The sequence below is a fragment of the Emys orbicularis genome, chromosome 4 (genome assembly GCF_028017835.1).
Source record: "Emys orbicularis isolate rEmyOrb1 chromosome 4, rEmyOrb1.hap1, whole genome shotgun sequence".
NCBI classification, from domain to species: domain Eukaryota; kingdom Metazoa; phylum Chordata; order Testudines; family Emydidae; genus Emys; species Emys orbicularis.
Genome location: NC_088686.1, coordinates 119,554,845 through 119,577,679, shown reverse-complemented (window position 1 = coordinate 119,577,679; position 22,835 = coordinate 119,554,845). Strand labels below are relative to the sequence as shown.

Here is a 22,835-nt window from a genome sequence, read left to right as displayed (position 1 = left end):
TAAGGTACCATTAGCGTGTGTCAGCAGGGTGCACAGAGACAGTTAGAGTATGGCAAGCTGGTGCTGGGTAGATTTACATCCCAGCTTACCGCAAACTAGATGATTGTGTAGACAAGCCCTGAAGATATCTTATATAGGCTTTTTTTTTTTCTCAATTGGCCACACTGGAACCCAACTTGTGGTCTGAGATTTCCTTTCTGGAGGTAATGGCAAAGCTTAAGTTGAAAAGATCTAACGGAAAAGTTTTCAAAAGTTGTCCTAGTAAATCTGTGAGAAAATACATAGACGCTGTGCTCCTCTAGAAAGCTGAGATGTGCTGAGAGTGTCCCTAATTCCTGAGTCTTTTCCAGACAATCTGGAGTCCATCAAGGCTCTTTTTCTTCTCATGTTACCAGTCAAATTATGCAGAGCATACATTCTAAAATGCCACTAAAAGACATGGAAGCCTTTTTTGATTTTCTTTTGCCTTCTTGTTCTGGTTGCTGTTTCCTTCCCATGAGCTTCCATCTTTGACCAACACTTGCTTCCTAAGTAGAAGATCCAGGAGAGCAGCTTTCTTTGAAGATATGAAGATCCTTTTTATTCAAACAGCAAGGGTGTAAACACATTGAATAAACATCTGACTTCTTAAATCATTATGCAGCATTTAGAGTCCTATTTCCACGGCCTTTTCTACAATGAGATTTTAGCCCTGGTGCATATTCTTAGTATAGACACAGCTTACATTGGTGCAATATGATTTTTAATAATGCGGTTGACCCTGGTTCCAAACTGGGAAAAGCTGAACCAGTGTAAACTGGGGATCTGCACTGGTACAGCTACACCAGTGGCTAAGATTGCCGTATAGACAAAACTTGGGTCTGTTCCCTGTCGCTCAACTCCATTAGAACAGACTAACACTTGTCTATTGTTCATTCATGATCAATGAATTTCTTATTAATGATTTTACTGCTCACTGTAAGTGTAGGGCATAAGGGCAGCCGCAGTTAGGGCTTCTTGCACAAGATCAGATGGTATATGAAAAACTATCATGAACCAGCCACAGAAAGAGCTTCTGCCAGGAATCTCATTTGTGTTCTGCATACATTCTTCTAATCTCTTCCCACTCCTTCCCAACAGGAAAGATGGAAAAAATAGTGAGCTGCCCTTTTCTCCAATTAGGTGAGTTAAATATTCTTTCATCCACTATTTTCTGAGTTTACGTAAATATTGGCAAGACTTGTTCTGAACTCTGATAGTGGTGTACTATACAATTTTCTGGAGTGGAGTTCCTGGTATTAGAGCTTTGAACATTTTATTTCCTTATGGAATTCAGGGAACCAAACATAACCTACTGCTGTCTAAAAATAATTATAGAGACTTTCAATGCTGCCAAATGGATTTGAACACCCACTTCCAGTTAAAATTAATGGGCATTAGATGACCAAGTCCCGTAGGTGGCTTTCCCTTGTATTCTTATGCATTGACAATATAATCCAGATTACAAAGTGCAGTGTGTAGAGGATCTGTCTGCACTCTGTGTCTAAACAGGATTGTCCACTGTAGCCTCAATGCTCCCCTGTGATAGGGCTACTTTGTGCTGAGCCACCAGTGCAAAGTAGCCTTAAAGCCAGGACAGGGGGATATAGGAGGGTCACCCCAGTACAGGGGGACCCTCAGGTAGTGCAAAGCTGGCATGAAATGGCTCGGACACCATGTAAGCCAAGGGCATCCCCAGTGATTCCTAGCAGCCTTTGAGGCCATTGGCAGTCAGTCAAAGTTATACCAGGAGATTGACCCAATACATGACCAACCCAGGATCAGGGACTCACAAAGGTGACTTAATGCCACCTGTTTACATCCTCTTTCCTAAATTGCATTGAAACTCCTTGGCCACAGTAGAGCATTGGAGCTATATGTCTAGTTGTCCTGCAGTGTTTGATGTGTATAATAAAGCTTGTAATATAGTAAAAGTATAACTGCGCTATGTCTAATCTTTTTTTTTCTTTTTTCCCCTCCTCAAGACCCAAGAAGTAAGTAAATCACATTTTGTAAACATGAACGACTGCCATTAACTGAATTTACGGTTTATTTAGCTAATAGCAAATAGTAATAAGTGGCTTCGTTCGTTTTAGATCCAAGTCAATTAAAGTTGAAAACTTTGAGTCCTACTTTAAGAAACAGCAAGCTGACTCGAACTGTGGATTTGCTGAAGAGTACGAAGTATGTATTACCAGTTGTTATGGAGTTCAGTTATTTATTTTTACAGAGGGGAAAAAAATAGCTTCTCTTTGGGAAGAAGCCAGGCATTATTTAGAGGAGAGAGAGAGGTGACCAGTGTCAGAGACTGGGCGTATACAAAAGATATGATTTTGTCACAGTAAAATTATTCATAATTCATGGCACAGTCATGGTAAAACATAGATAATTCCATGCTCTGGGCACTGCATCCTTGTGCACTCTGCTGCTGTGCATTCACATTTTTAGTTTGCTTTGATCTAGTCCTCTTTGTTAATCAGTGCTCATATTATGGGGGACCCTGCCCCTGCCTGTTGTCTCTGTCCCCTCTTCTACTCTGACTCCCCCAACCCCGCAGACTCTTCTCCCCAGTGCAGAGCTCCAAGAAGGGACACAGCTGGGTCTTTGCCCCTCTCATCCCCCAGGTCCCCTGTTCTCCTGTTCTCTGCCCTCTTTACCCCTTGTAGGTTCCCCAGTCCTCAATCCCCCCTGCCCCCTTTCTCCCTGGCTCACCCACTCCCCGACTCCCTTTCCTGTCTCTCTCCTCAGCCCATTGCTGGAGGAGGGGTGGGCAGGATGGAATGCAGAAGGCTTGAGCTGATTGCTGCCAAGCAGCTGGCCAGGGCACCAGGCCCTGCCATTCTTCCTGCTGAGATGAAGGGGCTTCTCCAGAGCGAGGCATCGGAGCATGGGATCTGCCAGTGAAGTGTCAAGGTTGGGCATCAGGTCCCAGCTACAGACTAGGGAGCGAGACAAGAAAGGGGGTCAGGGATTGAAGCAGTACGGGATAGAGATGGGGCTGGGGATCGGGCAAGCTGGGGGCAAAGAGGATCGGGGGATTGAGGACTGGGGTACCTACAAGGGGGAAAGATGGCAGAGAACAGGAGCTATCGCCACAGGGGATGTGAGGGTGGCAAAGACCCAGCCTTTCTGGGTGCGCTGCACTGAAGAGAGGGTTTGCGAGGGCGGGGGGAGTCAGAGTGGAAGTTGGGGACAGACAGGGGTAAGGGCAGGGCTAGAGAAGGCAGAGGGGGTGTTAGACGCAAGGAGAGGCAGGAGTGGAGGTGTTTGGGTAAGTGCAGAAGGCTGGGGGGAGGCAGGGGGGAGGGGCAGGGTCAAAAGGCAGGTTGTAAGGGCAGGGCCAGCTCCAGAATTTTGGCCGCCCCAAGCAGCCAAAAAAAAAAAGCCGCGATCGCGATCTGCGGCGGCAATTCGGCGGGAGGTCCTTCGCTCCGAGCGGGAGTGAGGGACCATCCACCGAATTGCCACCGAATAGCTGGACGTGCGGCCCCTCTCCGGAGCGACTGCCCCAAGCACCTGCTTGCCAGCTGATCAAAGTGAAGTAACAAACTGTTAATGCACAGCTGCAAGGTCCATATAAATGGCAAAATTCACAGTTTTGTGACGGTGGTGACCACTGTGACAGAATCGTATCACTGACAACGAATTCCCATCTGCCTTCTATTTGAAATGCAAGAGAGACATTTCAGAGTCTGTGGCACTAAACCTGTCTGGGGGCATGTATGTAGCAATACTTAAGTTAGCACCTAGCCTGGGGAAAGCCACTTACCCACTCCTGTGCCTCTGTCTTCCCATTTGCAAAAAGGGTGGGTGGGCATAATACTAACATTGCTACCTTCCTTACTGGGGTTTATGGTACCTTAAATTGCTTTAGAGCTGTAAGTTGCTGTACAGATGCTAAATATTGTTTCCCTCACATCAATAAATATTTTTCTATAAAGTGTATGTAAACTTGAAGGTAACTAGAGAGAACCCCAAACCAGGAAACAAGCCATTTGTCCAGTCACTTATAGAAAGGTATTGAATAGCTCGATTGTCCGCTATTATACAGAATACTTCTCCCTCCTCCCTGAAGCCATTCACTGGCTTCCTGTCTCTTTCCATATCAAGTTCAAACTCCTTATTTTAACGTATAGGGCACTACATAGTTCTGCCATGCCTTCCTTTCAGGTTATGTATCCTCCTCCAACTCCTCTAGTGCCGTATACTCCACCCTGCCCCTCTTTCCTCAATGCCCTCTTCATTATCATCCCACTTTCCTCCTCCTTGTCTCGACTCCAAACCAGCTCCACATCACTCCCTGTTCCTAAATCAGGTCCTCTTCCTGTGCACAGTTCCTCACCCTGCACAATTAGCATATGGTCTGACAGCCGTAGTTCATATTCATGACCCCAATTTCAGCAAAGAAATGTAAGAAAGCCAGTGGGACTTTAAATACCTGCTGAATGGTAAGCATATACTTAAGAGCTCTGCTGACTCAGGGCCTGAGTGAACATGCAGTCACTGTTAGTCATCCATATTTTAGAGCAAGTGCAAAAATCAATTTGTGGGACGCACATGTTTATTAATCATCCTCTCCTCCCTGTGAGGTTTGCTGCTCTCTCTTTTGCACTCTTTTAAAAAAGAAGAGTTCATTTTATTACCACTTCTCCAAGGCCTAATTCTTCCACTACTCTAGGGACTCCATGTGTGTTAGCACTGCTGGTATAGCCCAGTGATTGGCTCTGCCCTGTCTTTAAACCAGTGTCATCACTAAAAAAAATTCTTTGTTTTGCTATAGGAACTCAAGTCGGTGGGCATTCATCAGCCTAAATTTGCAGCTGAACTTACTGAGAACAGAGGGAAAAATAGGTACAATAATGTCTTGCCGTGTAAGTCACTTATTTTGTTTTTGCATGTTGTGTTTGTGGTTGAAAGCTTCGGATTGGGTTAGTTTTGTAACTGAAGGTTTTCAATGATAGAAGGTGCTCATGTGCTTCCAGGATGGATACTGATGTGAGTTTCAAAATAAATAAACCTGTGATAAACATTGTTCAGTTTTCCATAAGCCACAATACTAACAAAACATAAACAGCTTTCCACCATCACACATCTCGTGTGTCCATTTTGGTGGTTCATCCATGATGAAGCTTTACCCAACAAGCTTACAACGCTAAGTGTAAGACTGGAGACAACAGATGATTATAGACAGGCAGGGGAGCATAAGCAAACAATGAGACAATGGTGATCAGCATGACAGGAAGTGGTCTCTGCACAACAGCAGCCTAACTGCGGTCAAGTTGTTGGCATCACAGAAAAGGGAGAGTTGAAGGAAGATAATGAGGTTGCTTTGCAGATATTTATGGGGAGCTCCTCCCAAGAACGAGGGGCAGCATGGGAGAAAGCAGGGCCATCTCGCATACACAAAATACCCAGCTCCGTAGGGCACCATGAAATTTGGGGCAGCACCAGCTACGATTTTTGCACCAGCCCTATCCCCCAGCCGCCTCCCCCGAGGACTGCGCCCACTGCAAGGAGCAGGGCCGTCCCTAGGGTGGTGTGGGGCCCGGGACAACTCCCTCCGCCCTGCCTCTTAGTCTTCCCCCACGGCTCCGCCCCCATTCCACATCTTCCCCCAGCGATGGACGCAGCCGGGAGGATCAGGACTGCCCAGAGGATTCAGGGGGCCTGGGGCAAAGCAATTTTGGGTGCCCCTTCTATAAAAAAAAGTTGCAATACAATAGAATACTATATTCTCGTGGGGGCCCCTGCGGGGCCTGGGGCAAATTACCCCACTTGCCCCCCCCCGGGCAGCCCTGGGGAGGATTAGCAGGGGGCTTGTGCCAGCAGCAGGGGTCTGGCCGACCCCTCACTCACCGGCAGCAGTGGGAAGCAAAGCAACCCAGTTCCAGCCCGCTCCACTCTGCCAGCTCCCAGCCATGTTGCTCCGCTTCCCGCTGCCGGTGAGTGCGGTCCTTTCCCCAACCCCCCCACCCAAGTGACACAGCTGGGGCGGGGGGAGCGGGCCGGGTCATTCCGCTTCCTGCTGCTGACGCCAGGCCCCCCGCAAATCCCCCAGGCCACTCTGGGTCTGTGGGGCCCCCCAAAGTGGCCCCCCACAGCTCCTGCCTCCCTAGCCCCGCAGGCCTTGAGCGCAGCCCAGACCCTCTGCGGGGGGTGGAGGGAGCTGGTGCTTGAGCTGCATAGGGCACCATAATTGGTAGGGACGGCCCTGGGAGAAAGCATTTATATACTTGTGGGTGTAAATTAAAGGACACTAAATTTCATGTTCTGTATTACTAATGTCATTTGAGCAATGTGCCCTATAAACCCTAGATTTATTCTATTTATTTCACACTTCTTGAAATCTTACAATGCGATCCATGTATTTTATTCTAAATTGATATATATGTATACTACTGTCTCCTAATGAAATAGCTTATACTTGATCACTCCTTATATACCCATTCATCTGTGCTTTAAATTGTACGGCATTTGAAAACTGCCTGTCTTCTGCACATGCACACATACTGTATAGTCCATATTAAAAATAATCAGTTTGATCAATATTCTGAAAATTAATTTTATTTTGCTGAACACTTATCTTTTATAGACATCATTCACTAAATCTATTCTAGATTATAAAACCTTCCTATTTCAGATCCCTATAGTAACATATATTCTAATTTTAAAAATACATATTGATTTTGAAGCCTTTATTCAGGGCTCCTGTTTTAAACATACGTAGTATTTTGCAAAAAGTTTAAAATCCTAACAAACACTTTTTTGTTTGCAGATGACATTTCCCGTGTTAAACTTTCGATCCAAAACCATCCCACTGATGATTATATTAATGCAAATTATATGCCCGTAAGTATACTAAAATCATTAACATTAAAAATTGGGTCTGTTTTTTGACAGACTTATAAAGTTATGTGAAGCTTTAAAAATGTTGTTCTTATCTGATCATTAAAAATAGTTATGTGGTTTTATTTTTATTTTAGGGATACAACTCCAAGAAAGAATTTATTGCTGCACAAGGCCCCTTACCCAACACTGTGCAAGACTTCTGGCGCATGATTTGGGAAAAAAATATCTATGCTATTGTTATGTTAACAAAATGTGTTGAACAAGGCAGGGTATGTTTTTGTTAAAAATGCATTTTCCTTTGAGATGCAATCCACTAATTCTAAGTAGTAAAAAATAACACAATTATATTTATATAGCACCTGTTTATCCTGGGACTCCAAAGTCTTTAAAGATTAGAGAACATGCGTGAAGTTTATTTCATCCACTTTCATGTTCTCATTACTGTTTGGGGTCTAGCAGGATTTTTTTGAGGGGGTGGGGGGAGTTCAGCATTGCACAATTGGTTTAGGTACATTATGGACTTTTTAGCCTTCCTCTGAAGCATCTGGTAATGGCCCTTACTGGAAGCAGGATACTTGACTAGATGAACCAACAAATCCAATCAATACTGCAAAAAAAAAAAGAAATGCAGAAGCATCAAAAATGCTAGAAAATACACCCCCCCGTCCTCCAATTGGATTCACTCATGTGGCTCTGAACACAGGATTGTGGTTCAATCATGTCTTACACAGCAAAGTGTAAAGCAATTTTATCCCCTTCTTGAGAATGTTCTGGTTGCTCGGCTAACCACTCAGACAGAAAATGCCAGAGCTGAAGCTACACAAGCAACCTTAACTTTGCTTCGTTTGTATTTTTTGTGTCAATTTTTTGTCCCTCTTTCACCGTATATGTTTAAATGTATTAACTTTCCATTTGGGCCTGATATGCTTCCACTGAAGTCAGTGGCAAAACTCTCAGTGACTGCAGTGAGAGCAGGAGCCAAGTCTTTTGTAAAAATGAAAGGAAAAAAAGTTCATCTGACTACCTAGCTAATCTCAGTATCATACAGCTGAGGCTGGCTAAAAAGGCAATGAGATGCACATGCTAAACAAAAAAGAATTGGTTTTGAATCACTTTAGAGACTAACAAATTTATTTGGGCATAAGCTTTCATGGGCTAAAACCCACTTCATCAGATGCATGGAGTAGAACATACAGTAGGGAGGTATAAATACACAGCATATGAAAAGATGGAAGTTGCCTTACCAAGTGGGGGGTCAGGGCTAATGAGCCAATTCAATTAAATTTGAAGTAGGCTATTCTCAAGAGTTGACAAGCAGAAGGAATGGAAATCACTTTTGTAGTGTTAATGAGGCCAATGTAAACAAGGTGGCCCATTTCAAACAGTTGACAAGAAGGTGTGAGTATTTAGCAAGGGGAAATTCGTTTTTGTAAAAATGAGGAGTACTTGTGGCACCTTAGAGACTAACAAATCCACTCCCAGTCTTTATTCAGGCCTAATTTGATGGTATCCAGTTCGCAAATTAATTTCAGTTCTGCAGTTTCTCGTTGGAGTCTGTTTTTGAAGTTTTTTGTTGTTGAAGAATTGCCACTTTTAAGTCTGTTATTGAGTGACCAGGGAGATTGGAATATAATGTACTTATTTATTGTGATTATGAAGGATAGCTGTACAGGCTTCAGTGCCATACCACGCATTAACAACATAATCCCAGCAGCATTAAACAATCAGTCTGACAAGAACTCTGCAAAAAAAGCTCCCTTGCCAGCCCTTTGTCGTTCCAGGAGACTGCCTTCAAACATCTACAAAAACCCTTTCAGAAAGGCATCTTTTGCAATATATACAGAAGGTCATAGAATCATAAGAATGGAGGCCTGAAAGGGACCTCAGTAGGTCATCTAGGCCAGTCCTCTGCACTAAAGGCAGGACTACATATTATCTAGACCATCCTTGACAGGTGTTTGTGTAACCTGTTCTTAGAAACCTCTAGTGACAGAGATTCCATTACCTCCATAGGTAATTTGTTCCAGTGCTTAACTACCCTTTCTCTTATTGTTTAAGTTGGTTTAAAAAAGTATATTTGAACCCAGGTAGCTTCATGCTATTGTTGATTCATTTTCATTTTAAAACACAAATCATGAGGATAGAAATTTTCACACTATGAGGAATTTTCAGCTGACTGGAACCTGGAATTCCTGTTCTGCAGGAAATTCTGAAATCTCAAAAAATAAAATAAAATTCTGCATTGAAATGAAACCATGAAATTTCCCAAAGAATGGGAATTCTGAAATTTTATTTTGGGGGAAAACAAACAAACAAAAACAGAATTTTGCTTTAACGTTTCAAAACAAAAGTGATTAAAAATATAAAATATTTTAAATAAAATAAATATTAAACTTAAACTTTGTCAGGTGCCCAGAGACCTGGCAACCCTGCCATCCTCCCTGCTGAGGTCACCAGAGTTGGGTTATTTTGGAGCAAGGTGAGGGCCAAGTATAAATACAAGAAATATTACAATCTTTGTTGCATGTTAGAGACAGAATATTTTGAAGCCGAGTCTCCCATCAATGGATGGGAGATTTACATGCACAAGTCCCACTAATAGTAAGAGGACAGGTGCATCAAGCAGAATAAGCCTCTGTTGACTAGATATTCAGAGGTACTGAGCATCCATGACTCCTGTTGATGTCAGTGGGAGCTGTGAGTACTCTGAATCCTTGGAATCAGGCCATCGATATCTAACAGATGACATTCATGTGGCCAAATTATAACTGCTTTGGCACAGGGTGCGCTGGGATGGGAAGATGGAGCAAGCTTTCTCCTTCTCTCGCCAACCCTGCTAATTCCCAGTATGTTTGTACAGGAGGCAGCCATAGTTCAGCTGCAGGCATTGAAGATCACAAGGGAGGTAACTAGTGCTGCTGGCAGCCCCAGAGAAGGGTGTCTGGACAGGGCAATAAAGTTACATTAGTGATCAATGTAACCCATTTTGTCCATACCACAGAAAAATTGTATACCTCAGGACACTAAAGCATAAGTAAGCAATGAAAATCAGGAACGGAATTGTGTTTTGTATTGCTTTAAACCTATTGTCATCTAGAATCTTTTATGAGTAAATTATATTACCTTGTTTTCTGATTAATTTCCCAAAAGCTAATCATGATTATTATGGTTTACAACTATCTATTGAATGTCCTCAAGTCTAGGCTGGACTGTAATTTAGGGATAAAAGGGGAAAATACACAATTTATCCTTGCACTGCTTTCCCCCCGCCTTGCTTTTTCTTTGCGCTCCTGTATTACTGCTGTACAGTATAGCTAACATTATCGCTTTCTTTTTAGACAAAATGTGAGGAATATTGGCCAGACAAAGGATCCAACTATTACGATGACATTACTGTAACATTGGTCTCAGAGTATGTCCTTCCAGAATGGACAATAAGAGACTTCACAGTGGAAGACGTGAGTAATTCATTGGGTGTATAACACTCTAATGTGTTTGTAGAAATATATCTACTGCATCTCTGGGAAGAGAAACTTCACCATCCAAGTCAAATCAGAATAGGGAAAGCAATCATTCCTGCAGACTTCACAACAAAAGTAAAACTTAGCTAAAGGAAAAATATTGTACAGCTTGTTTTAATTTGGGACATGATAGCACTAGTCTCCTTGCTGCTTAAGATCTGATTAAGGTGTTTCATGCTGTGTATCAGCAATAGGCCTCATGTGGGAGTCAGGGACTGAATGTGCACCTGCTGATTGGACCCATAATTTGACCTTTCAGCGCTCTATTATATAACCCTCTGATGGGCCTGCTAATGAATTGTCAGTATAGGACCCCATTTGTGATTAAGGGATCTCTGCATGAAAATTTGTCTACAGGATCCAGTCACATTATGGGATCACTAGCAGCAGTGATGCAGAGCCCATGCTGTGATCCTGCAACCCATGCTGACATGAGAAGGCCTTACTCACACACTAAAGAGACCACAGTATAAAGGCAAAGGCAAAAGAGAAGAATTTCAAACCTTTATCTGGGCAAAGGATTTCCTCAGCCATAAAGAGAAAACTGAATAATGTATCCATAAAGTAGTGCACAGTTCACAGGAGGCAACTGTAATAATGCTGAACTAGCTGAAATATTTTCCTACCATAATTGTTTTGTGATGTTCTCTTGAGGCCTAATTTCTCATCTTCAATGTATGTTCTTTTAGAGGGATGCAACTGAAAGCCACTCTGTACGCCAGTTCCATTTCACTTCCTGGCCTGACCATGGTGTTCCAGAGACAACAGACCTTCTGATTAACTTTAGACATCTGGTACAGGAAAACATTAGACAAAATCCCCCAGATTCTCCTACTCTGGTGCACTGCAGGTACAGTAATTCCACACTGGCTTCCTTTTAAGAGCAAGTTAAATATTTCAAGCAGTAGAAAAAGCTCAACACCTTTACTATTTAAGTATGTGTATTGTTCATCCTGCCAAGCTATATGAAAGGGCCCTTTGCTGTACACATGAGAAATGCAATAAAACAGGTGTGGATGCCAAAATGCATTACCCTACAGTAAACAGTTCATTAAGGGGTTTTGTTGCTGTAGTCCTTTTGGGGGTCTCTCATTGACTGGAAAATTCATCACCAAAAATTGCCTTATAAAGCACTTTATGTATAATTTTTATGGGTTTTACGAGCCCAGATGGAATCATACAGCCCTACTGACAATGGTAATAAGAACTCCTACAGACTGTAAGAGCCTTGATCCCAATGCCCACTGAAGTCAGTGGAAATCTTCCTAATAACTTCAATGGCTTTCCATCAGGCCCTGGGTTGTATATAATTAAGAGAAAGTAATAGGTGAAAGGCCATCATGCTTCCGTCTAACGCATAGTCATTTTACTGCAGTGCTGGTGTTGGCAGGACAGGTACTTTCATTGCAATTGACCGCCTGATCCAGCAAATAGAAATGGATAACATCAGTGATGTGTATGGAGTAGTATATGAACTTCGAATGCATCGACCTTTAATGGTGCAAACAGAGGTAAGGCTAATCTCTTCCATTTAACGTGCCTGAAGATACCTGCATAACAGCTCATGAAAGGCAGTGTAAATATACAGCTCAGAAATATGTTCCACTCCAGAGGCTTTCTCCTGTTCTTACCCAACATTTCAAAATTCTATTTTTGTCAGCTCAGCAAAGGAGTGCCCAGCGGGGACCCATGGAAACCCTAAAGGGGTACAGAGCCCCCTGCGATCATCAGGTTTCCACACATCCTGCCCTATCTCTTCCCAGTGAAAGCAGTTACAGACATGGACCATAGTAAAACCCTTAGAGCTGCCACAAAGGGGATGGGGAGTTGGGAGTAAAGTGATTCCGTACGGTGAGCTGGGGGAGCCAGAGGCTGAGGGGTAAATTGTTCCAGCTGGCAGCACCATTTTGGAGCACTGCTGTTGGGCCTGTGTTACTCCTTTAAAGTTCTCCACAGTTGACTGTCAACCAGAGAGATCTAGCTCCATCTCTGCGGGGACAGGGAACTCGGCACATACTCCGCCTTCTCTTGCAGAGGTCTGAAGTGAAAGATGGTGAAATTACAGACTCTGCTCCTTGGGCAAGGGGGAGGTATTTGGGCTGCCATGTAGTCACTGCCACAGCACTTGGGACAGAGAGCCTCTCTCAGAATTACAAGTGTGCGGCAGCATCTATTTATCAGTTTGTTTATTTTGTGGGTTTGGCAGCACTGTCTGTATAGTCAGTTTCACTGCTTCTCCAGGCTGAATATTCCATGTGGTTTGTGTAGGTCTTTCATATATCAACAAAGGGGAGTAAAACATTTAAAATAACCAGGAAAACAGGAATGTAAGAAACCACAAAAATTGGCAGGGTGACTCTGGGACAGCTATGGTACCTGAAACTGTACTGGCAGGCACTTAAGGAGTTAATCTGGAGGGCCTCACTCCACCTGGAAATGGTGCTGACTACCTGTGTCACTTTGAGTTACCTCCAATAAAACACTTCCATCTGCTGGTACATGTGCCTCTCCCAGTTCCTTGCTCCCATCTGCACCCACATCATGACAGGAACAACTTTTTTTACTTTGAATAGATTAATCTTAATGGGGTCGCTTTTTAAAGGAGCAAACAGTTAAAAGGCCACTGTCAACTTGATTGGGTGCTCTGTCAGATTACTTAAAATTATATAGTATGTCTTCAATTTAACGGGGCGGGATGGAGGGGTGGTTGTTAATCTGTGATTGATATTTAGAAGGGTCCTGGGTCTACCACTCCTGTCCTCTTCCCTTTCTTTCTCTGCACAGTCCTGCCTCTTTATGTTCAGTTTCTGCTTTGCTGCTGCTGTAACAAGCAGAAAAGACCCCCATCCCCACCCCCGGTGGCATCGATCATCAATAGAATGATTAATTGAATGACACACAAAATATTGTCAAATGCACCAAATAACCACAGTAATTCTTAGCTACTATTTTTGCAAGTAATACCTATGACCTTTTCAGATGGAAATCTGACTTCTGAAATAATTTTCTGTATGCATTTGCTTCTGCCATTAGCTTTAGTTTGTTTAACCCCCACCATGGGCTTTCTGAGAGGCCATAAGAACCTTGGCATAGCCAAAATCCATGTAGGAAAAAATGCCCCCCGGCTTTGCTTCGCAAAGGATATCTGTATCTGCTGTTCTTTGTTCTAATCTCCTTCAAAGGATATGAACCTCTTTCCTGGATTGTGAGGCATATATTAAGGCCCTGATGGTCCTACTGATTCCAAATGTGTGGACTATGTTGAAGTCACTAAGGCTCCCTACAGATGCCATGGACCCTTCCATATAGAGTCAGTTGCAGAATTGAGGCTTACATTTGGGGGAAGTAAAATCCTTTCAGAGTATATTTCTGCTTCTGCTTCTAGCCATATCAAAAATGTTACCTTCATCACAAACGAGCTGTGGTTTTTTGGGGCAACTGTTTTCTGTTACTTATACATGATCTGCAGGAATATTCGGTGCTGCAGTGCATCTGGCCAGTGTCTGAAAAGCACATTGTATATCCATGAACATAATTACCCTCACAACAATGTACTTGCTACAATCTATAATGCCCTTCATTATTTTTTCTTTTTTTCATTAGGACCAGTATATCTTCCTAAACCAGTGTGTTTTGGACATTATTAAATCCCAAAGAAACAAAAAATCAGACCTTATCTACCAAAACACAACAGCAATGGCAATCTATGAAAATTTTGCACCAACACCAGGTTTTGAGAAGGCAAATGGCTACCATGCATAACCAGAGAGCGAAGAAATGTCACTAGGAGGCCATTACTGTCCTGCACACAGGAAAACGAAATGCACTGTTATTGTACATGTGTGTGTACAGTGTCTTTTATTATTTTTTCAGTCTTGTATATCAAATTTGAAGATGCCCGTGTAAAAATGTCATTTGGAGTTGTGGGTTAGTATAAAAAGAAGCTGTAAGTTAACAGAGGAAATTGCTTTATCTTGGGAACTTCACAATACTAGTAGGCGAAACAACATTTGCAGTACAAACGGTGAAGTAGATGATAAATATTAAAAATAACAAATTACAAAGGCTCTTTTTTAATTACAATTTTGTATGATTTCATATACAGTTACCTGGCTTGTGGGCTGTGGAATATATTTTATAAAAGTCAGGAACATATTTTATCTACTGTACCTGGTTACTTAGTTGATGGATATATGCTTCATTGTGATTTGTCCTTAGTGTTCCGTTTGATTTATAAGAAGGAGTACAAACGCCTCCTACAAATGGATGTTGATATTTGGAAATTGTGCCTTTTCTGGTTATTACTCTGTAGACAAAAATAATCAGAGCCCTATATTTTTGTACTGAGACTTCTAATTAGAATATAGATTTTAACTGTAGTAACATTGCTGGCGAGACGTTCCTAGATTTTGGTAGTGATCTTCCCCTTTTTGTATTCCATCACAACCTTCAGAGGCCTTATATCACAGTGCCTCAGTCTAGAGGAAAAGGAGGGTAAGGGTTGTGTGTCATTCTGAGCTTTAGTGTGTGTGTGTGAGAGAGAGAGAGAGAGAGCTGGGAGAGGGGAAGCAACTCCTCCCATTTCTGGCTGATATTTCTGTTGTATAGAGTTTATAAGGATTTATTTAAAGGTGCAATATGTGATTTATTGAATAATGATTGCTCTACTTAAAGAGAGCTTTACTCAGGTTGTCTCTTTTTTAATTATTGTTTTTTTTCTTAAATATATAAATCTGTGAAAATTTCAGACTGAGAATTCACATGTCAAAGTGCTCCCAAACAGGTTCACTGGCTTTATTCAATTTAGCAAAAGTAAATGCACAAATATCTACTGTATATATCAATTACTAGAATCTGTTGTTTTAGCCTGTCAAAACTGAGATGTGTGTTTTATCTTGGTGCATCTCAAAAATATAATTTAACTGTTTTATAATTGTTTCCAATATGCTGCTGCTGCTATTTTAACTGATCCTTTTAAAAAAAATCTAGATATTAATATTACATGTCAAGGGCTAATTTGGATTTATTTTGCTGGTACATTAATGTTAAACATATGAAGGCATTACCAATGAAGGACTTATTTGTTATTTTTAAGGGGTACTGGGTGTTTTTTTCTTCTTTGGATCAGTGCACTGGTTGCATTGCAAAGTAAGAAGTTCAGGAACATCCATAAAATAGCTGTTAAAGTCTTATGAAGGTTTAATAGCCAGCGTACCTGGGATTCTGCAGCATTTGAAAGCCAGTTTGTATGACAAAGATGACAAAAACTGCTGCAAATTTTGGAAATTGTGGCACTACAATGGGTAGCTGGCTGCCCTGTAGAATCCACTGTTGAATGAAAAATCCCAGGCATCCTGGCCTCTATAGTCCCAAATCTGTGAACTTAAGTACTGGCAACAGTAATTCTTATTCGGTAATGGAAGTGTGTCATTTAAGCAAAACTGGAGGGATACCCACACCACGGTTTGACCAGGACTCATAACAGCCATTTGTTGTGTTTATTTTATTTTTTCTTCTTCTTATCTGAAATATTTAAAATCTATCAAACCATCCCACCAGACTCCTTCTCAAATGGAAATTGCAATTGTGATTTTTTTTTACCCTGCATCCTTTCTAAGGTGCCATTAGATCTCAACGAAATGCAAATGCAACAACTTCTTCACTTAGCTTGGCAGCACAGATCAAACAAAAAAAATCCCTAAGGCTTCACTAGAGAGAAGGGCCTGCCCCTCTACATTGTTGGGGGAGGGGGTGTTTGTTTTTCATTTAAATACTACTACTCTCTGTGGTAGTGCAGTCTTAAGGTACCATGGAAATGCATGGCTGGTCAGAAATCGTTATTTCTGGGACAGCCCAGAAGGTCTTTGAGTCCAAGAATACTGCACTTGGTTTAAAAAGTGCCTATCTTGTGTAGCAGAGAAGAGCAGTGAATGCATTGTCTCTCATAGTGTTTGTGCTGTGGATTCTGCACCTGCTTTATATAGTGGATGCATCTGCATTATATAGCAGCAGAACCTCAGAAAACTAGCTATAACTGTGACTATCTATTTCGGTCTAAACACCTATGATAGATTGTTGCAGTAGCAGGTGATTAAAAGTGGGATCCTAGATACAATTTGTTTCCATCAGGAAAACAATAGAATAAATATTTGTCAAGAGATTCCTGAGAAGTAAATAAAAACTCTATCCAATCAAATCCTTTTATGGATTCCAGGTTCCCAAGACATATATCTGCTAAATCAGGAGAGAGTCTGATTTCCCCGCTTATGAATTAAATGTGAGAAGAACACAATAGATGAGATTACAGGGCCAATCCTGCCTGACTAAAACAGTCACTATTCCCAATCAAGTCTATTACCCAGAGAGGCCAAAAAGAATTTTCCAAGCTCAGTGGTTTGAACATTGGCCTGCTAAACCTAGAGTTATGAGTTCAATCCTTGAGGGGGCTATTTAGGGAACTGGGGCAAAAATCCGTCTGGGGATTGGTCCTGCTTTGAGCAGGGGGTTGGACTAGATGACCTCCTGAGGTCCCTTCCAACCCTGATATTCTATGATTCTATGAGCAAGGCATGCAGGCTCAGGCCCTATAGTTTTTAGTGGACAGAAAAAGTTGATTAATGCTTAAAGTGATGTATCCATGAAGTTGGGTGTTGTTCCACTGTGACTAACTAGGACAGGCCACATAGGAACTCCCACTGGAAGGAATGGGTCTTACAGGTAATTTTTTATCTTAGAGAGATTCCCTCTAACCAAGATGACTTGAATAGGATTCTAGCATATGTTTCTCATCTACAAACTGATTTTCTATGTCTTTAGTTTCTTTTGATTCAGGACTAAAGGTTGCTATTTATACTGTCTTATTGCTCTTTATTCTGTTCATTCAGTGCTTATTGTTGGTGGTGCTTGCCTAAAGTAATCTGCTTTCCCAGCCTCAAAACTCTCCTGTGTTACAACACTGGGTTTTCTGACTGGGGTGGTTGTTTTTTTCCCTTCAATTTGGGACCCTTTTAAAAAGGGAAATGTTCACGTGTGTCAAAGAAGGGTTGCTTTTAGTTGAATATTTTGATGTACAAATTTCAGTGTTTTTCATACAGCTGTACAGAAACTTGTAGCACATTGTCTTAATTTTTTAATAGTTTGTTTTAAAGATAAAGATCATTAAAAAGCATTAACTTAGAGTGGTTCTTTCCATTTTGTTTCTTTCCCCCCCACCTTTTTAACTTAAAATGAATTTTCCATGTCACCAATCTGGTTCTGGACAAACTTAAAGTCAATAAACTAACTTAAGCCTCAATCCTGCACTGTGATGCAGATTCTCTGTGAAGGGATAGGGGTCTGTTTATTACTTTGCAGGACCAGGGCTTAATGCTAACACCTCAGGGGCAGCTACTGTGTTCTCTAAATCAGGCCCTAGGTGCTAGTTAAAGGAGTATGGAGTGAATGGAAAAATTCCCATTGAAATGAATGGGCTTTGATTCAGGGCCTAAGTATTTGTGGGATTCAAACACCTACTCCTATAATAATTGAAGGGGATAGTGTGGGGATAGTCCTCCTCATCCACTGAAATGAGTATTCTGCTTTCAACAGAAATGCCTGAGAAGGGGTATAGAAATAACTGTATAAAGTGATTCCTCCGGCCTGGATTGTTGGGGGTGACTGATTCTGGAGTTAAATAATGATAGATAAAATACCAATACCTGATCCGTTTCTTCTGAAATTCCCAATTTTCTTCTCCTTCGGTTATGTTAACCATGAACAAGCAGGGCCACATACCCGCACACTGGTGTGACATTGGCACTCGGTAAGTGCAACGTTCATCATGAGACTTATCAGCACAAAATCTTGTGATGGCCTATAATAACCCCATGAAAGTGACGGATGGTGTGACAGGATGTATGATGTGAGATCACACACAGTAAGTTTCATATGAGCTCTTGTGGTAATTGCACAATCACTGTGTATGAGAATAATATCAGAGAAGAAACAGTGACAACAAGTCCTCCATTGTACAATGCACAGCGTGTGATTGGGATTGCAGAGGCAATGTGCTACTGAGAAACTTTTAAGAAAGGTTTGTTTTTTCTTAAATCACAAATGTATGTTGTTTTAAAAATATATAACTGATAAATCAAACTGTTCTAGATGTCTTCAGAGAGCTTGGAGAATTTACAAAGCCAACCAGGAGTCACGCATTGCCCATAGCTGCAAAAATAACATCTCTTTTAGCCATTTTTAGCCATGGTCTGTTTCCAAATTGTGGTTGGTGACAAGAAAGGCTAAAGTCAATCTGCAGCTTAGTCAGAGATGTTTCTAATCAATCTTTTGTTATTTCCTATAGAAACATAATGGAAGCAGATTGTACCTCTTCACAAAATAGGCCCTATGTGAAAATGAATCTGAATGTGGTATCAGGAAGACCGTTCCCCCATACAATGTCCTAGGCAGCAGATAAATCTAAGACCGCTCCCCCAGTCTTGACTTCTGCTGGCATTCTGCTTGTGTGTGTTGTTGAGGCTAATATTTGGAGCTCATGGGTTAAAGTAAGGCTAAAGGCAAAGGGAGAGTTTCCAGCCCTCTCCTTCTCCTGGGCTTGGGGAAGCTCACCTCCCTCTGGCTCTTCACTGTTAAGCGAGGTGAGACCAAATCCAGGCTGACGAATCCGATGTTGAAGCAATAGGAGCAGCTGGTACCTGACTAGGGAGTTTCTGTGGCTCTAAGCCTTTCCTGCAAGGAGTAGAAGCAATCCCAACACCTCACTGAAAGGAGAAGAAGCTGGGGTGTCCCATCTGCCTCCTTTCTTCAACAGCACATCAGGGTGCCGAGAGCAGAACCTACCCCTCCCTGGCCCTTTTACTTAGCTGAGCTCTATTCATCTGCGTGAGAAAGTAGCATTTTCTTCCATCTGCATTAGTGGGAGGCATAGAGCCTGTGGGTTGAGGCGGGGTGTGTGATTGGGCTAAAGTTACTAAACTGTGCCCTTGAAGCTAAACCAGCACTATCACATTGCTGGCAGAGGTGCAAAGGTTCTGAATTGGCTTTCACCAGTATGCTAAGTAACTTAATGGGCCAATTATTTCATAGACTATGTGGCTGGGTTGTCTGTGTGTTGTTTTTTTCATTTTTAATAATCTGCCTGTCTTTCTGCTCCCTGAGGTTATTCCTGTTCACAGCAATAATGCTATGCCAGGCTACATTGGCACAATGGAACAGGAATATTAACAGGACAGGTATAATGTACAGTTCCAGGAGACTAGCCAATATACACAATCGTTCTGTTGCTGACGACTGTTCTCTAGCGTTGGCTTCATTATTAAAAATATCTTCATAGAGATGCCAAATTTACCTTTCTTAGGTCTATACAATTTACCTTCATTTTAATATTATTCTGTTTATTGTGTTATGTGGCTCAGAGAATGTGCAGAATTCAGTAAAATTGTACGTAACTTCTTTTTAAAGAAAAGAACATTCTCTGAAACCGAGAAATCTCCCCTAACTTTCAAACTAACTCTTAGGAGAGGGGCCTTAACCTGTACTGTAGAGTTCAGTGGCCTCTGATTCTCTTGGACCCAACGGGTTATGCAATTCTGAAGTTGAAGGTCATCTGCCAATAATGCTTGGTCACTTCCTCACAGCTGTTCAGATCTAGGCACTGTTAACTTTTAGATCTGCTAAGATTGAGTCATTCGGAGACAGATGCAGGCTCTCTCTAAAACGAGTTTTTAGTAGAGTTTTCTCCCCCACACCCCAGAAAAGGTTAACTCTTCAGCAAAAAATCAAACTCCAAAATATTTCAATTTGGAAATGCTACCATAGTGCCTCATGGGAGTTGTAGTTCAGATACCGCACGCTCTCAGCCTCCTGTGTAGTCCTGTCTCCCTGCTCAGACATCTCCCATGATGTACCATGGTTTCACTCTCACCAAAAGATGGATGGAGTCAATTGTATCATAGGAGATGTGGTCCAACTGGGGAGCCCAACCCATAGAGGAGAAAGGGGACATAAGGAAACTGAATTACAACCGCTATGAGCGTCACGGCAATATTTTTTAATCAGAAAACTGACCTGCTTTAGTTTTTAGCATTGCCAATCTTACATGTAGCATGTAATTGGATTTTAGAGCACAGTTACTGATCCTTAGTTTTGTTTAGTTTCCATTTAACGGACATCCATCTCTTAATCACTGACAGTAAAGTAGGAATGTTAGTTCCGCTAATTGGGAAAAAAACACCCCTGCTTGTACTTAAAGCAAGAACACTTTTGCTTCTTGTTCTCATTTCACCTCTAAGTCTCCAAGTGGTCATAGATGAAATGCCTCTCTGCTCAAATAGGGTTACCATATTTCAGCAACCAAAAATGAGGACGGGAGGAGCCCCGCCCCAGTCCTGCCCTAGCCCCGCCCCAGTCCTGCCCTAGCCCCGCCCCTTCCACTCCCTCCCACTTCCCGCCCCCCTCAGGACCCCCAACCCTCCCCCTGCTCCTTGTTCCCTGACTGCCTCCTCCTGAGACCCTCCCCCCATCCTAACTGGCCCCCTAGGACCCTACCCCCTACCTTTCCCCTGACTGCCCCAACCCTTATCCACACCCCCAGACAGACCCCCGGAACTCCCATGCTCCATCCAACCACTCCCTACCCCCTGACAGCCCCCCCTAGAACTCCCGACCCATCTAAACCCCTCTGCTCCCTGTCCCCTGACTGCTCCGATCCCTCTCCCCACCCCTGCCCCCTGACAGCCCCCCCGCTCCTTGTCCCCTGACTACCCCTCCTGGGACCCCTGCTCCTAACTGCCCTCCAGAACCCCACCCCCTACCTAAGCCTCCCTGTTCCTTGTCCCCTAACTGCCCCCTCCTGAGACCCCCCCACCCTAACTGCCCCCCCAGGATCCTACCCCCTACCTGTACCCTGACTGCCCAAAACCTTATCCACCCCCCCACCCCCAGAAAGCCCCCCCCGAACGCCCGACCCCCCCCCGTCTCTTGACTGCTCCCTCCAGAACCTCCCTGCCCCTTCTCCGACCCCCTGGCCCCCTTACTCTGCCGCTCAGACCAGCGTGCCGGGGGGGAGGAGCAGGGGGAGGAGCTCCAGACTGCCGGTGCGAACGGCCGGCTGGTGATCTGCGAATGCAGGGAGGGAGGGAGGGCGGGACTGCTCTCAGCTGCAGGGGAGAAGAGGGAGAAGGGGAGGAGGGGCTCTCTCTGGCTGTCGGAGCCCCATGTAAGTGGCACCATCCGTCCGGCTGCCCTGTCAGCCGCGCGCGCTCTGCAGGGGGGGGGAAGTCTGGACATTTACAAATTCCCCCCGGACGCTATTTTTAACTCTAAAAGCCGGACATGTCCGGGGGAATCCGGACGAATGGTAACCCTAGCTCAAAGGCATCCCTGACTTGGTAGTTCCAAAGTTTCACAGATCTTGTCCCCTTGTTTATATTCCCAGCATAATGGTAATGGCTTGTGTTCTCAATAAAGTTACTTTACTCATGAAATACATGTGCATTTGTAGAGGGGTGGTTACCCGCTCCTGCCCTGAGGGGTTTGGAACAGCCCTGGGAGAAGGCTGTTCCAGGGAGAAGCAGCTACTGGGATGATTGGGGAAACAGCCGCAGCTGGGCCACGCACCAATCAGGCCCCAGCTGGCCCTATAAAGGCTGGGGAGCCAGGAGCTCAGACAGTGTCTCTCTCTGCACTTAGAGAGGGAGAAGGGCCTGGGTGCAGGGAGCTAAGACAGGGCTGGAGAAAGGCTGAGGAGCTGGGGAGCTCCAGCCTGGAAAGCCCCAGGCTGCGGCCTAGTATTAGGCTAAGGGATCCTGGGGGTTGCAGAGGGCAACCCAGGTGTAGGCCAAGGCAGCAGGTCCAAACCCAACCTTGCCTGTGATGAGTGGCTGATACTGCAGTCTGCCCCAGGGAGTGGGGCTAGATGGTGACTGGCAGTAGCCTTATTCTGAGGCGAGGTGGGGTTAGTGGGTGGGGGTTCCCCTGGGAGGGGAGACCCAGCGTGTGTGGGTATTGCCAGGGGGCAGCACCCAGAGCAAGGGGCACCGTGGTCCTGGGAGGGACACGGGGGCCAGTGCAGACAACAAGGTGGATCACCGGCCTGCAGAGGGCGCTCCAGAGGCTGGTGAGCTAATTCCCTGGACGACCAGCAGGAGGCGCCGCAGGGGTGAGTCCGACCTTTACAGCATTGTGCAGCTATGGAATGTAAATGAAGCTTTAAACTACCTGTGATTCATTTTTGGAATCCATTTTTATCATGTTACAGCAGGCCTATGGCTTGAAATTTCCAGGGTCAGAAGTGCACAGGGAAAACAGAGGTTTGCATTACACACACAATGGTAAAGGTGGGTCTAAAATGAGCAGCACTGAAGACCTATGCCCACCTGAAGAATATTTACTTTCTCTCCTGGAGGAAAAATAACCTGCTAAACTCTGTTTTAGCCTCCAGATGGCATATGA

The 22,835-nt window shown here is 43.6% G+C and overlaps 1 protein-coding gene across 1 annotated transcript in view; it reads left to right on the top strand.

Moving 5' to 3' along the window:
• LOC135877803 (receptor-type tyrosine-protein phosphatase eta-like) overlaps nt 1-14,150 on the top strand; it is an 82,686-nt gene extending 68,536 nt beyond the window's left edge. Inside the window, exons 17-26 of the mRNA XM_065403353.1 lie at nt 1,120-1,161; nt 2,004-2,012; nt 2,115-2,202; nt 4,799-4,889; nt 6,794-6,867; nt 7,002-7,136; nt 10,206-10,325; nt 11,078-11,238; nt 11,764-11,899; nt 13,992-14,150. Of these exons, the coding sequence (XP_065259425.1) occupies nt 1,120-1,161; nt 2,004-2,012; nt 2,115-2,202; nt 4,799-4,889; nt 6,794-6,867; nt 7,002-7,136; nt 10,206-10,325; nt 11,078-11,238; nt 11,764-11,899; nt 13,992-14,150 (1,015 nt within the window). The remainder of the gene's footprint in view (nt 1-1,119; nt 1,162-2,003; nt 2,013-2,114; nt 2,203-4,798; nt 4,890-6,793; nt 6,868-7,001; nt 7,137-10,205; nt 10,326-11,077; nt 11,239-11,763; nt 11,900-13,991) is intronic.
• The last annotated feature ends 8,685 nt before the right edge of the window (nt 14,151-22,835 follow it).